Source organism: Aspergillus homomorphus (genome assembly GCF_003184865.1).
Source record: "Aspergillus homomorphus CBS 101889 unplaced genomic scaffold BO97scaffold_2, whole genome shotgun sequence".
Taxonomy (NCBI): domain Eukaryota; kingdom Fungi; phylum Ascomycota; class Eurotiomycetes; order Eurotiales; family Aspergillaceae; genus Aspergillus; species Aspergillus homomorphus.
Window position 1 is genome coordinate 810,431 of NW_020291888.1, and position 14,361 is coordinate 824,791.

At 50.5% G+C, this 14,361-nt stretch overlaps 4 protein-coding genes across 4 annotated transcripts; 3 read left to right on the forward strand and 1 right to left on the reverse strand.

Moving 5' to 3' along the window:
• Window positions 1–210: 210 nt before the first annotated feature.
• On the forward strand, window positions 211–9,003 carry BO97DRAFT_439831 (uncharacterized protein; the record flags this gene model as incomplete). The annotated part of the gene is made up of 2 exons (XM_025698014.1): window positions 211–8,002; window positions 8,058–9,003. The coding sequence occupies 2 exons, from the start codon at window positions 211–213 to the stop codon at window positions 8,756–8,758; spliced, it is 8,493 nt and encodes a 2,830-aa protein (XP_025556059.1). The 3' UTR covers window positions 8,759–9,003.
• On the forward strand, window positions 8,359–9,419 carry BO97DRAFT_439832 (uncharacterized protein). The gene has a single exon (XM_025698015.1). It carries the CDS (start codon window positions 8,816–8,818, stop codon window positions 9,389–9,391), a length of 576 nt encoding a protein of 191 aa, XP_025556060.1. The 5' UTR covers window positions 8,359–8,815; the 3' UTR covers window positions 9,392–9,419.
• Window positions 9,420–10,895: 1,476 nt separating this feature from the next.
• BO97DRAFT_467452 (ubiquitin carboxyl-terminal hydrolase) lies at window positions 10,896–11,741 on the forward strand (the record flags this gene model as incomplete). The annotated part of the gene is made up of 2 exons (XM_025699651.1): window positions 10,896–10,997; window positions 11,050–11,741. The coding sequence occupies exons 1-2, from the start codon at window positions 10,928–10,930 to the stop codon at window positions 11,739–11,741; spliced, it is 762 nt and encodes a 253-aa protein (XP_025556061.1). The 5' UTR covers window positions 10,896–10,927.
• A 1,472-nt stretch (window positions 11,742–13,213) lies between these two features.
• Window positions 13,214–14,119, reverse strand: BO97DRAFT_439833 (MFS general substrate transporter; the record flags this gene model as incomplete). The annotated part of the gene is made up of 3 exons (XM_025698016.1): window positions 13,214–13,534; window positions 13,748–13,779; window positions 13,847–14,119. 3 exons carry the CDS (start codon window positions 14,117–14,119, stop codon window positions 13,387–13,389), a joined length of 453 nt encoding a protein of 150 aa, XP_025556062.1. The 3' UTR covers window positions 13,214–13,386.
• Between the last annotated feature and the right edge of the window lie 242 nt (window positions 14,120–14,361).

Below are 14,361 nucleotides of genomic sequence, written 5' to 3' on the forward strand. Positions count from 1 at the left end.
GCCAGTGTCAAAGTAATGCTCACTCGTTTGAGAACGATGCGCGATTGTCATGGGGACGTGAATCACGTCGAGCTTAGAAAAGCTTTAGAAGAACTGGAAAATTCAGGTATGGCCAGCTATAATCTAGCTGACGTCCGGCATGTCATTGACACGTGTTGTATAGGAGGTGCTCTACCTGTGCATGTTCGTTGCCAGAATGCTGCGGTCTTAATGACTAGGCACAGCGATTCAATACATGTCGAGACGTTTGAACTTTGGCCTCGGAACGAAGCCGTCAACACCACGGTGGGTCGACTGCAACGCCAATTTCCTGGACCAACCTTTGCTTTGGATCGAGCCATCTTCAATGATCTAAATATGCAAAATACGATTGCGCACGCCCTTGAGAGCATGAGTCGTCAGCCTGCCCCAGGGACCAAGCCAAAAGTGAAGAAGGCGCGACAGGAGCATGACGAGAATCGGGATACAACCGATCCAATGTTGGTCACAGAGTTGTTCACAACATTCCTGCGCCCACAATGCAGAACTGTGAACAGTGTGCAGGTTCGTAAAAACACACGGGAAGAAGTCCTGTGGCTCAACACTCTGCATCCTTGGAGACGGTCCGCACTCTGGCTCCAGGTTCGAGTTACGCTCCAATTAGTCATTCGGAGGCTCTGCCAGCATAAAGGAATCTCAGTTGACCTTTATAAAGAGTTCATGATTTTTTACATGAGTTCCATTCTACGCCGCTGTCCCGAGAGCATAAGCAGTGAGCACCGGTATATCATGAGCTCCAAAATCGTGCGCCGGTTACGCAAGCTTGATCTGCCGGGTAATCATGCTTGGCTTCAGTTTGTCCAGTATTCCCTTCAAGAAGCGAATGGCATCCTCGAAAAAAAATGGAGCAACATCATCTCCCGTAACGCCTGCCGACCTGATATGTCCCCCTTGGCTCGACTCAACTTTGAAGATGACACTTATTGCTCACTTCCCAGTCTTGATGAGTGGCTTCAAAGCATCAGAGCCCGCCAAGACTCCTCAGTGCCGCCAGACCTTCACCCGCAGTCTGGACTTTTGGTGTTTGAGCCTGCAGAGCTCCCATCGCTCTTCCAATTGACTGACCCCGACTATCACGTCTACAATCTTGCTGCTTTCGAAGCGTGGGTTGACTTGAATCTTCAATCCTGGACTGAGACACATATTGGCTATGAAGACACCTGCGAACGGCTAAACAGATTAGTCAATGCCTATTATGATATTGCATCCAAGTCTTACGCCTCTAATCCCGAGGCATTGTCAACCATGCTTCTCACCATCCTGGAGCTCTGGATAGCTTGCGACAAGTCCGCCGTCCATATTCATCCGCTGCTTCACCAGTATAATACTTGTATTCCGATACATCTATTCCAGTCTCTCCTGTTACCTCGGCTGTCCCAGCTCACCAGGTTAGGACACGCGGAAAGCTACATGCGCCAACGTCACCAAGACCTCCAGTACCCAGGTTCCAATATCCTAACCGACTTCGGAACCCCTTCCTCATTTTCCGTGCGCTACTTCAATCAGTCCGCTGAACATCAACGTCTACTTGACACTATTGAACAAAGCGCCGGATCTGAGAAGGCCGCCAAAGTGGTGGAGCTGCACCGAAAGCATCACCAGTACAGGGACTTATGTGCTCAGCGTGATGAGACTTCTTGCACTTACTACGATGAGATAATCAACAAGCGGTTCCGCTTTACAGAGCGTCGTCACAGCCCCTCGTGCAAGAGATGCAGGTTTGACAACGCTGCGAGAGAGATCACAATAAATGTTCATGAATGGCCTTTGTCTTCCAATCCCTTGGAGGCAAAATCCACAGTCTTCGAGTTGAAATTGCCCAGACCATTCGCATTTTGGCGTGATGTCACTGCCTTCATTTTACTTGATGTTTTGGGTGTGGAATATGTTTCGAAAAAACCGCCTAGAGCTGAGTACCGACCACACACCTACAGCGGACTCTCGAGGTTCTTTACCGCGGTTGTTAATTCCCCAAGGATTAGCCTTCTATCCCAAGTCAAACCACACCAAACAACACACATGCGGGAGAAATACATTATCAATGTATCCGAGAGCGACGTTTGTCTCGCGAACGGTATGTGTTACAAATACTTCGATAATGTCCTCCGCTGCTTTACTGGCGACCTGGTCCAAACACACGCAATAGCGACGGCATGCACTTACAAGTTACCTCCATCCAGCTTATCTCTGCAACCGTTTCTTTTCCGCCCAGCAGAGACACCTGACGGTCCATCACCCAATACGGTCATTGCATCGCAGCATACCTGCCCCGATGAAATGTCACTGGGGGAGTATAAGGCGCTCTGCACGTTGCCCTTGGGCATCCATATCCAATGGCAGAACATCCTTCGGCAGCTCGCTGCACCCTCCGTGGTATTCAATAAGGTCGAGACGTGCCTTTTTATCCTGCAGATCATGCACCAGGCAGGGCCGCCATCGCTCGTGAGTGTGACACTGAGAGAAGGCCATCGTATTTTGAACGATGATTCGTTTGCAGCTCCTCTGCTGCGAGAGATCAAGAAGGCAGCGGCGGCGATCGAACAGAACTGGCAATCCGCAGAGGAGCTGAGCGTGCTGATCGCCCTCACCCAAAAAGTGTTGGCCTGCTCCCCATCGGTCCAGATTCAGGAGGAATGCATAGTCCAGCTTGCTGTCCTCCGAAAAATTTCTTTCAGATGGGTGATGACTGTTGGGGAGAAGGCCGGTGCTACGGACAGCAACGATCACAGGAACAATCTGATTGCCTCCGCCGCTTACCTCGCGTTGATCTGCGTGGGCACTTTCGATTGCGAGAACAGCCACATGGATCGACTGCTCCGGAACGATCTAGATGCTTCCGTTTTCATCCAATGCAGTATGATTATCCATGACCGAAAGGGCCTTCTGAACGGGTTATCCAGTTGTTTACTTCCTATTTTCTACTATCGGTGGCAGAACATAGCCTTTCGGGGACACCGCATTCTGGCAAACAACGCTGTCCATGCCCGCACGACCGCACTCGACCGAGCAATCCAGCGGACTTGGGCCGCGTACCGACCGGGCTCTCCTTGGACAGCAGCCTCAAGTGGCAGTCAATGTTGCCTGAAAGCCCAGATGATGGTTGAAGTCGGTGGAAACAACAGAGTCGTGGTGCATGTTAACCTTCTCACTGGTCAGCTGCTCATCAATGGTCGTCCGCTGGCGCGGTTGCCGTCGAAGTTCGAGCGCCACGACACATATCGATCCCTGTTTGGGCATTCTTTGGTTGAAGTGATGCCCAGCGACCTTCCAGGTTTGGAATTCTCCGCCCAGAGACTGCACAACGGCCAGAAAATCTACTTCGGCAAACAGACCATCCGCGAGCAGAGTGGATTTGATCTTCGCATTCGAGCCGTGGATGGCAGTAGAGTCTGGGAATTCGTACCCCCGAGGCTCCTCGCGAATGCTTTACCGGATGCCTTCGTGGAGGGATACGCCCATTGGCACGAGACTGATGGCCAGTACATCGAGTTTCGTCCTGTTAACGACCCATGGAAGCCATCACCGGCCTCTCACTGGCGGTTGCAGCGCACCCCGCGGGGAAATAACTGGCAGCTCACTCAGGGCAGTGTTTCGTTGATCAGCATGCGGAGTGAGACAGCGAGATCATTGTCTGATGTCTTAGAACCCGTCGAAAAAGCCTCCAAGCTGCACTACAAACTTCACCACGAATCTGACATGGTGGAAATCGAGATTCCCCGCCTCCGGCTGGGCTTTAATCTGCAATCGGGTCAGTCGTCAATTGAGTCTCGCCAGTACCGGGGGATGGTCGTCGATCCTGATCAGTCGGTGGGCACTCTGATCGGCCTGCGCAACAAGCTCGTTTTGCTTGATCGAAAGACACACAATCGGAGGGTTCTGATACCGGAAGGCCAGATAACATGGGAGCAAGGCAATGGCCATATCACCGTTAAGGTCGGTTGGCAGGCGGCAACCAGCGTGCATGTTTATCTCGTAAACAGTGATATCGGCTGTTTGACAGACAACGGGACTCTGCAGAGTAAACTCTTGCTGTGCTATCTGCATGCAGTCACATCATTCTGCATCCCGGACCCCTTGACCAAGCACACAGGGACCGAACAGTCACTGTCTATCCTTCGTTCGGCATCAATGCGGTCTTTCAATCAACTACAGCCAGAAAACATCTCTATTCTCGAAAAGCTTGCGAGTCTCACACCAGAAAGGAGATATTACCCTTCCAATGAGCGTGTAATGCAGAGCGTTCGATGGGATCCCATCCTAGGCTGTTTGGCTCAACATAATGAATTCCACAGCCAGGTAGTTGCTATACTTGATCAACACCATCGGATGAGGATATTCAACCCGGCTTCACAGGGGACAGAGCCGTCGCTACCTTCATTAAATGCGGATCTCCTGCAGCGGGATCGCATTCGCTCCTCGAGCTTCCGGATCTCTGGTTTCGGTGCTGAGGACCACACGGACGCGGAGGACCGCCTATACGAAGAACTGGGCCGGAACTACCAGTCAGAAAGCTGTTCGCGAGTGTTCACTCTCTGCAAAATCCTCTACGAAGATATTCCATCTGCCCAGGACGTCATGCTTGAATCCTTGGCTGCACGTCTTTGGAAGTTTCTTACGACGTCCAGCACAGTTCACGGAGCCAGTTCTTCGATCGACCCAACGCGGCTCAAGTACGATGCGATGTGGCTCACAGAGAACGGCGAGTTTATTTCCAGTCATTGGTGCAGTATCCATCGGCTCCTCTGCTCGGAGACGGCTCGGCCAAACAGATATGCGGTAATGCTCTGGTTGTCAACGTTGGCATTCTCTAGAAAGATAGACATAATGGTCTTGCACGTTCTTGCTGCGGTGTACATTTTACCCGGCATGGCCTCTATGACGTTACCAGCACAGAGACTATACCGGCCACAAGAAGGGTCCGAAGTGAACTCCACCGAATTGAAGAATCGGATCCATTCTGTAAGCCGGAGTGTGACCCCCGAAGATGACCTCACTCCCGAACCAGCGGAATCGTATAGCACGTTTCATGCGCGTGTGGCGAAGTTGAGAAAGACAAAGCGGAAACAGGCACTAGGTCATTTTATAGATGGCCTACGAGGACAGTGGCCGACCCGACGCCCCTCACCTCCCATATCGGGTGAACAGCCTGAATTCGCAGATTATTTTGATACACAAAAAGCGATGCAGATTTCGCAGGCAGCATTTTCAACTTGGTTCGATAACCGAGAGCTTAGGCAGTATCTTGATAGGGTTGCATCTGTCTACACGGCCCAAGAGATCCAACCCATCGCGATCCCACCATGTCTCTGCCAGTGCTCGGAACGCCCCCGGGACCGACGGCATGCTTTCATCTCCGTGGATGACATAGTGAACGAGTCTCTCGGTCCACCACCGGCGGTGGAAATGGAACCACCTACTCTACCGCATTGGTCGGGCAGTGGCACTACTCCTGACCAAAATCTACGTCTTTTGAGCTTAGTCAATGCCCTGGAATCACAAGCGCGATCTCAGTTCCAAAATCAATACATCGAGAGACTGCGGGCCAGTATGACATCCCTGCAGGGTATCCAGCATATAGATCATCACTTGCCTGATGACGACGTTCTTGAGATCATCATATCCCATCATTTGCATCGCTGCCAAAAGCACCACGAGGAGATCAGTCGCTCCATCATGTCGAGGATGATGCTTTCAGATAGGATGACAGGAGAAGTACGTTCAGGATCACACACGAAGCGCAATATCCTGGGAACATTTGCAAATGTCAACGTCTGGCCGAGGGTATCATCACAGCTCCTTCTCCATCAGCTGACACGCAATCGCTGGACTCACCTGCCTGAGCCCTGGAAGAAGTGCTTGGTCGCGTATGGATGTTCCATCACGGCACTCCAGCGGGCGAAGAGGCTCGTCAACGTGATGGGTCATCGCATGGGTCTAGCCCGCGAACTGCAGAACGCAGGTCACACTAACTGGAACCCAATGGATTTCCCCGAGTCATTGCTGCTGGAGATTGAGAGTGGAGTATTGATTCGGGACGTCCAAGAACAGATCGCGCGACGTATGAGAACTGCGCAGCCCGGACATAATATCGTCATGCAACTGAATATGGGCGAGGGCAAGTCTTCTATTATCGTCCCCATCGTAGCAGCCGCGCTCGCAGACCGTTCATGTCTAGTCCGCATTATTGTCGCCAAGCCACAGTCGCGACAGATGTTTCAGATGCTCGTTGCAAAGTTAGGGGGCCTGTTAGGTCGGCGGGTGTATCATCTCCCCGTGTCACGCTCGTTGCGGATCTGTAGACCTGAGGCGGAAGAGATCGAAAGGATGTGCCAGGACTGCATGGCGGAGGGCGGAGTTCTCCTTGTTCAACCCGAGCATCTCCTATCCCTGAAGCTGATGTGCCTAGAGTACTTCATCACAGGGAGAGAGACGGTTGGTGTATGTCTTCTTAGGATCCTGGAATTCTTCAGGACCTCCTCGCGAGACGTGGTAGATGAAAGCGATGAAAACTTCAGTGTGAAGTTCGAGTTGATCTACACGATGGGGACCCAGCGTCCTTTAGAGCTTAGTCCACAGAGGTGGACTTTGATTCAAGAGATGCTCAGCCTGGTGAGGAAGTATGCTCCGCTTACCAAAATGCAGCTCCCGCGGTCTATTGAGGTGGAGGAGCCACATCCAGGGAGCTTCCCTAGGATAAGGTTGCTTCGAGCGGACGCCGCGCACCAGCTGTTTGAACGAATCGCGGATCATATTTTCCATAACGGCATTAACGAACTGCCGATTTCAAGGCAGCCAGAAGCGAAACGACGCGCCGTTATCGCTTATTGCCTTGAGCCTGACCCGTCAAAACAGACTATTGCTGTAGTTGAAAAGCCAGATGCGTCTGGCTTTTGGACCGACAGCACGAGGGATCCTCTCCTACTACTCCGGGGTCTGCTAGCTGGCAACATTCTGGCATTCTGCCTGGAACAAAGACGTTGGAGAGTTAGCTACGGACTTGATCGCTCCCGACAACCCCCCACGGGGCTGGCGGTTCCGTATCGTGCCAAGGATAACCCTGCACCACGGGCGGAATTCAGTCACCCCGATGTTGCCATTGTGCTCACGTGCCTGAGCTATTATTATGAAGGACTCTGCGACGACGATCTATTTCGGGCATTCGACCATTTGGTCAGATCGGATCAAGCTGACGCGGAGTATCAGATATGGGTCGATGATGCCCCGACTCTCCCCTCCGCTTATCGTCAGTTGGTGGGAGTTAATCTCCAGGACCGGCTCCTTTGCGTGGAATGCATTTTTCCCTGTATTCGGTTCGCGAAGGGAGCCATCGATTACTTCCTCGCTCATCTTATTTTCGCCAGAGGTCTAAGGGAGTTCCCCAGTAAACTATCCTCGTCCGGATGGGATATCGGTGAGGTCAAGTGCCATCCCACCGTCGGCTTTAGCGGGACCAACGATTCCCGGGTCACCCTTCCGCTCAGTGTGGAGCAGCTGGATCTACCTGACCAGAACCACACCAATGCGTTAGTTCTCGAATACCTCCTCCTACCAGAGACCGGCATTGCCCTAATTCCGGCACGAGATGACCTGTCCAAGTCAGATGCGCAGGTCTTTCTGGATATGGTAGCGGAACTGGATCCAGCCGTACGGGTGATCCTAGACGTTGGAGCTCGAATATTGGAGCTGAGTAACCTGGATGTTGCGAAGACCTGGTTGGAGATGATCTGTCATGATGGTCGAACGCAGGCCGTGGTCTTTATCGACGACGACGACGAGATTGCCGTGGTGGATCGGACTGGACTTGTCGAACCGCTGCGGACGTCACCTTTCGAAAAGCATCTCGACCAATGCCTTGTGTTCCTTGACGAAGCACACACAAGAGGGATTGATCTGGACTTACCCCTGAGAACCCGGGCGGCGGTGACGTTGGGACCGATTATCACAAAAGATAAGCTGGTTCAAGGTCAGAGAATCCCGGTAGAACGGTCAGATGTATTATTTGCTAACAGCTATCACAGCATGTATGAGGATGAGAAAATTAGGAAAAGGACAATCAGTGGTGTTTTGCATCCCGGAAGAGATCAAGTTCAAAATTATGACTCTCTGTGGGAGGTCCCACGAGTCTGATCTTACCGTAGCAGACGTGCTCCGCTGGGCAATATCGGAGACCTGGGATGATATGCAACGCAGCATACCTTTGTGGGCAGTACAGGGAAAGCGATATCAGGCCCAGGCCCGTCATTGGCGGGTGTTGCGACAGGACGGGCAAATCTCGATATCAAAATGTCAGGCAGAGGGGTTTCTCGAACCGGAATCCCAGTCGCCTGAACAGCGGTACCGTCCCGGTCGTAAGAATGATCTAGCTCTTTCCTCCCAGTGCACTGACGATGCGGACTTGTGTTGCATACTGGACCGATGCCGTGAGTTCGCAGCTGTGAAGCTATCTGCAGCGCAACTCCAGGAAGAGCAGGAGCGAGAGCTAGCACCGGAGATTGAGCAGGAACGACAAGTTCAACGGCCGGCTCCTGCCGAACCGGCACGGCATTCTGTGCATCCCGATATACGCTCGTTCGTGGCCACCGGACATCTGGATACGTCATCCACCGCAGTGAAACCAGCTTTTATGGTGTTAGAAAATACATCAGCGGCGAAATACCTGGATGTGGCCCAGTTCCCATCGGAGCTCCTTGTCACCATGGACTTTGCTAGAACAGTCTGACTGCCAGATAAATTATCTGCTCGGGATAGTTACCAGCGTGCGGTTGAATGGGTCCTGATGAGCACCGGTCATGCCTCCAAGGACGGAACGCCCGTAAGGCACATGGTGCTCATCAGCCCGTATGAAGCGAATAAGCTTCATGCTTACATTCGTGGGTCTGGTGCGGTAACTATGCATCTATATGCACCTCGTCAGAACCAGAGCTCGTACCCTATCGATAAGCTCGATTTGTACACGATTCCGACAAAACCAAGCACGAGGCCCCTGCAAATACCTGAGAGCCTACGTATTCAACTGAACCTCTTTGCGGGGCAGCTCTATATATCGTCGTACAACGAGTATTGTGAAATATGCCGCTTCCTGGGAGTGGCGTTCACTGCCGCACCAGAGGGCTTGGCTGTCGCCGCGGATGGGTTCATCGTGGAGAATCAACAGGCAGGAGCCAAGTTCACCAAAAGCCCCCTCAGATTTCTCAAGGTGTTCATGTCACAGATCAGGAAGGACGGGCAGGAAATTGACAAGACCCACATTGGCAAGATCCTAGACGGAAAACTATTACTCATGGCTGACTTCCAAGATCGCAATGGCAGAGCTGCTCAGACCATGAAGCTGAGCCTTCGAAATGTCCGATAAGATGTCTCGAGCGAACAGCAAGCTAGGGCGGCACGAAGTGGGTTCTGGTGTTGGAACAGTCATCCTTAAGTTCCGGGTGACTTGTTCTTGCCTTCAGGCTGGGTCTGATCAGCTTCCTTTTCAATGCAATATGTATTTCCAGATTTATAGAGGTTTTTAGAGACAAGGCTCTCCGGTTCCTTTCCAATATTAGATGCGTTTTGCTCCCTCGTTATCAGCCTATTCCTGAGGGGTTTCCACGGATCCTATCTCACTTGGCTAGACTGCAATAGCGATGTAGAGAGGATGGGGGTTTTGAGCCCGACGAATAATGGTGCGAGAATGTTTAATCTCGGTGGTGGGGGTCACGATGTAGAACACTTGGCCAATAACCAGCACTGGGGGAGCTGACCCAACGCCCAAGGTTATATATATTGAAGGAGTTTCGTACAGAAAACCTCAGAAAACATACAAAACAGAGCGATGCGCAACCCATCGGGACCCCTCAGCAGATGACTCCTAAGAAGGATCACGATTGACTTGCGCCATACGGAAATCGAACATCATGGTACAGTACCACCAGTCTTCTGGATGATTTGATTAACTCATCTTCCCATCATCTGCAATTTACTGCCGCTAGCCGGTGCAAATAAACAGATATAATGGTTTACAGTTGATGCTATGGGGCCGCGGACAACCTCATTAGAAAAGAGTCGAGCTAGCCGACACCACTAAATTACTTGCCTCCGCCGGCGAGCTTGCATGAGTACAGCAATTGACTGAGCTCTCGTGGAACATAGCTTGTGCCAAACATGCAACACGCGTCTCCGTCCGACTACAGGCATAAGGAAAGTACTATATAGACACATACTGTGTAAGATAGCAATCAATCACTTGTCCCTCAGCATACGACTATTAAGAATAAAGGCAAGTGGCAAACTAATAGCAATTAGTCACTGTAAACTAATCCAGATATCAGAAGAATTTATACTATACAAAGCTAAGGTCATTAGGCTCACACATCTGAGGCCCGCCCTTTTCGAGGTAATTGATGTATGATGGCGCTTTGGTCGAGAGATCTAATTCCTTTTAGCAGTACCAGTACAAAGCTAGCTATCTTATTATAGCAGTGTGAAGTCCGTCACAGCGGCAATGTCCGAGTGTGTAAGGCTGATGGGGTCCAAGCGGGTCATGCCTTTTCCAGATAACATCTACCCCACCAGGACCGAAACCCCGCATTGGAAGCGGAATATGATCTGTGTAATTTCAATTTACCCACCACGCAAAGAAAGTTTATCTTCCTCTTCAATAACGATCGGGTTCGATAGGTTATGTTCACTGTAGGTGGTAGAAATCCTGATTCGACATCTTTTACCATGGTATCTTTTAGCCAATAGATAAAGAGTGTCAATGCAAAGGCACTGCATCCAATCGAGCTTGATCCGTTCGTCCGATGACAGTGATTCCTATATATAATCGCAGCCCAAATGCGACTCCTTCGTCTTCATAAAACATGCCTCCCATTACGAGGGGCAAGCGATATATACCGATTTAACCATGGCTGATCTTCCGACAAACATCTTGTCACTCCCACCTGGCGCCATACGAAAATGCTTCACTCCACTAGGTAAGTGTAAGTCAAGTTTTCTTGGCATATTTCAACTGACTCCATTGTAAAGAAAACAATCCAGAAATCATGTCGGGCTTGGGTTGGCGCTTAGGCCTCTCTCGAGCAGTCAAATTCATTGACATTTATAGTATTGATGAAGCTGAAATTATCGCAATGATACCAAGACCGTGCTACGGCTTATTGCTTGTCTTTCCGGTCAACAAAGCATCCGAAGCTTTCCGTACCGAAGAAGACACGACTTTGCATTCCTATGACGGATCTGGCGAGGAGGAGGTAATATGGTTCCAGCAAACCATAGGAACCGGTTGTGGTATTATTGCACTCTTGCACTGTTTGCTTAATGGCAAAGCTCGCTCCTTTGTCGAAGCCGATTCGGATCTTGGAAAACTATACCAGGAGATTTTACCAATGCAACCTCTACAACGTGCAAATGCGCTGTGCAGTAGCCATGCGCTCGAAATGGCCAATGAACTCGCCGCGCGCGAAGGACAAAGCGAGGTCATTGCCGCAAATACATCGATGGACTTGCATTTCGTTTGTTTCACAAAATCAGGGAGTGACAATCTCTGGGAGCTTGACGGTCGAAGGAAAGGCCCACTGATCAGAGGAACATTGAGAGCAGAGGAAGATGTTCTTGATGACGCTGCATTAAACATGGGGGTACGGTCGTTTCTTAGGAGAGAGGCGGAGAGTGGCTGCCAAGATCTGAGGTTCAGTCTTATTGGACTGGTGCCAGCCTGATAACCAAAGGAAGTTGCTCAAGTAAAGAGCTTGAGAGGTAACTGCAAGGTATCAATATTTATAAACATATGTTGCCTTACTAAGCATATTCAGGTTTGTCTCCTAGTCAGTCTGTCGAAGAAAGATAATATGATGTTTGAGCTGGAAAGTAAGCCATATGTACCCGGGACAGCGTACTGGGCTGGTGAAAATTCTTTTAATTGTATAGTGTAGAATATAGCCTCTTAAGCGGATGGTCATATCAAGCTTCTAGTATTCCTGTACTGATTTCTCGGACCGACTGCCTTTAATTGGGCAGCTTGTAGGCTACTTGTTAAGTTGGAGGTCACATCGCAGTCGCAACAATGCTCGTTTGCTGCACCCAGTAGCCTCGGTTATTTAAGAAGCAGTAAGCTTTCCATTTATCAACATATTGCGGATAAGATTAAGTGTGATTAAGGTAGATGAGGTGCCATTTTTGATCTTTGTGGTTCAGCTGCTACTGGACCAGTGCTTTAACCGGGTACCGTCTTTACTCGAATGCATAACACGTGGAAGCTGAGAAAATATCTATAACTAGAGGCGGTCTTTATATTATGTTACGAAGAGATCATCTCTCATACAATACACGGCTCTGAATTTTCCAGCTCCGTGCCAGGGTTGGCTTAGTGTTGTTTCATCCCGGGGTTGCTGGATCAATTGAAGACTGCAGGTGGTGGCCTCGGTATCCGGAAGAACTGTATCGTTCCCTTATATCAAGGCGAAGACACATTGAATATGGTTGAAGCAGGCGCGAAGTCGAATAGAGAACCCTTCCCTGCTTTGACTTTAATCACACTCCTATGTTAGCCAGAGTCTATCAGATCACAAAAAAAAAAAACCGCATTTCAGGGCAGTGTGCTTGCTCAGATCATCAATACTGGCAAAGAACTTCCTTTACAAGACAGAAAGCCAATTCTGGTAGACAGTAGAACCGTCCAATTGGGATAAATTACAATACTCTCCTGACCACTATCATCGAATCTATGTATTGCGCACGACAATATGCTCGTCGAGTATCACAAGCAAAAGACAGGGGTTTTATTGAATAGAAGAACCTGGTCTTAAAAGATGAGTGTAAACCGCCTAATCAGCAATGGATAAAGGCTGCTCGTAGCTTGTATACTGTATCGAAGATGTTTTCTGTCTCATGTCGAAGGCAAGCTGCACCTTATCGGTATACTCTCTCATGAGTAAAGTGCAGAGTACATAATCACTACTGAGAGCTCAGGGTCTGATACTTGTGACTATAAATGGAATGATGTATTACGTATCCAACTTATTCCAGGATCTTACCAATTAGACTGCGGATGTTCTAGAGTAGAGCGGCAGTGTTCTCTCAGCCGGATTTCTTATTATTGTATTGCCATGCACGCACATAATAATCATCTTTATATGCCAAACAATTCACTGATACGATAAAATTCAAACCCAGTATTGTGTGATTCAATTCTGACTCTCGCACTGCAAGCTTTTGAGTATCTTCCCGTGGCGGGGCAGTAATTGAGATAATTGCTAAGAGTTTCCATACTCATTATTCTGAATCAACAAATGGGATATCGAACAGGATTCCTGCAGAAATCAGATCACTTTCCCTTTCCGCTTTCAGCTCAACTTGGTGCCGCTTTCAGCTCAGAAAGGCGCTGTAGGGTAGCAGGTCGATCCCGGAGGTCAGCGGGCTTTTGTGCTGCACCCCCTGGAAGTTGACCGGGAGGATGTACAGCGTCCACTGCATGAGGAGAGCGGCGTTGAAGGCCAGCACCAACCCCACTAGGCTGTTGCGTCGTGCAAAGAGACGAGGTGGCATGCAGGGTTGCCGGTGGGCGGGGAGAAGGTAGATACTCGTACACATGGAAAGCCCCCCATCCCACGAATCCCAGGGTCAAGGGCACCAGGCTCGACACCGATGACCTTGTGTAAAGGGTGCCTCCTTTCACTAGCCCTAACAGCTGCTACAGGATAGAGCCGGCGAACAGGAGGTTGCGCACCCAGTCAACGCGCCGTAGAGACGCATGTAGTCCTTGGTAAGAAGGGGTTAGCGACGGCAACGACGGGGATGATGAGGATGAGAGCGACTAGCCGGGAACGTTGAGCTGCAGGAAGATGAGCATAGACAACAGGACTGGGCCGGTTAGAGGTATTTTCAGATAGAAAACCCATCGCCAATTGGCTTGGGCCAATACGCCACCGAGGACGGGGCCCAGCACAGCTCCTACCGTAGCCAACGACAGCACGATCCCCAGATACTTGCCGCGTTCCCGTTGCGGTACAAGGTCAAAGACAACCAAGTCCACCAGGATTAAAATCCCCCCTGAGCCCAAGCCCTGGATCGTGCGGCCGGCGATCAGCTGGCCCACCATTAAAGCTCCTCCTGCCAGTCCGCTGCCAAGCAGGAAGAGAGCCACCGAGACCAAGAAAGGGCCGCGCCGGTCGAGGATGTCGCAGAGCTGGGCCAGGAATGGCTGCACCACCGTTTGCGCGATGGTGAAACTGTGGCTATCCAGATGTAATCCACCTGCCCCCAAAGGGTGGCAGTCACTTTGGGTTAGGCGGTGCTGATTATGGCGTCATCGAGCACGGAAACAAAGGAAAGCAGGCAGAG

Excerpts from the sequence above, each read along its gene's own strand:
- BO97DRAFT_439832 (XM_025698015.1), top strand. The coding sequence starts at position 8,816 with ATGAGCACCGGTCATGCCTCCAAGGACGGAACGCCCGTAAGGCACATG.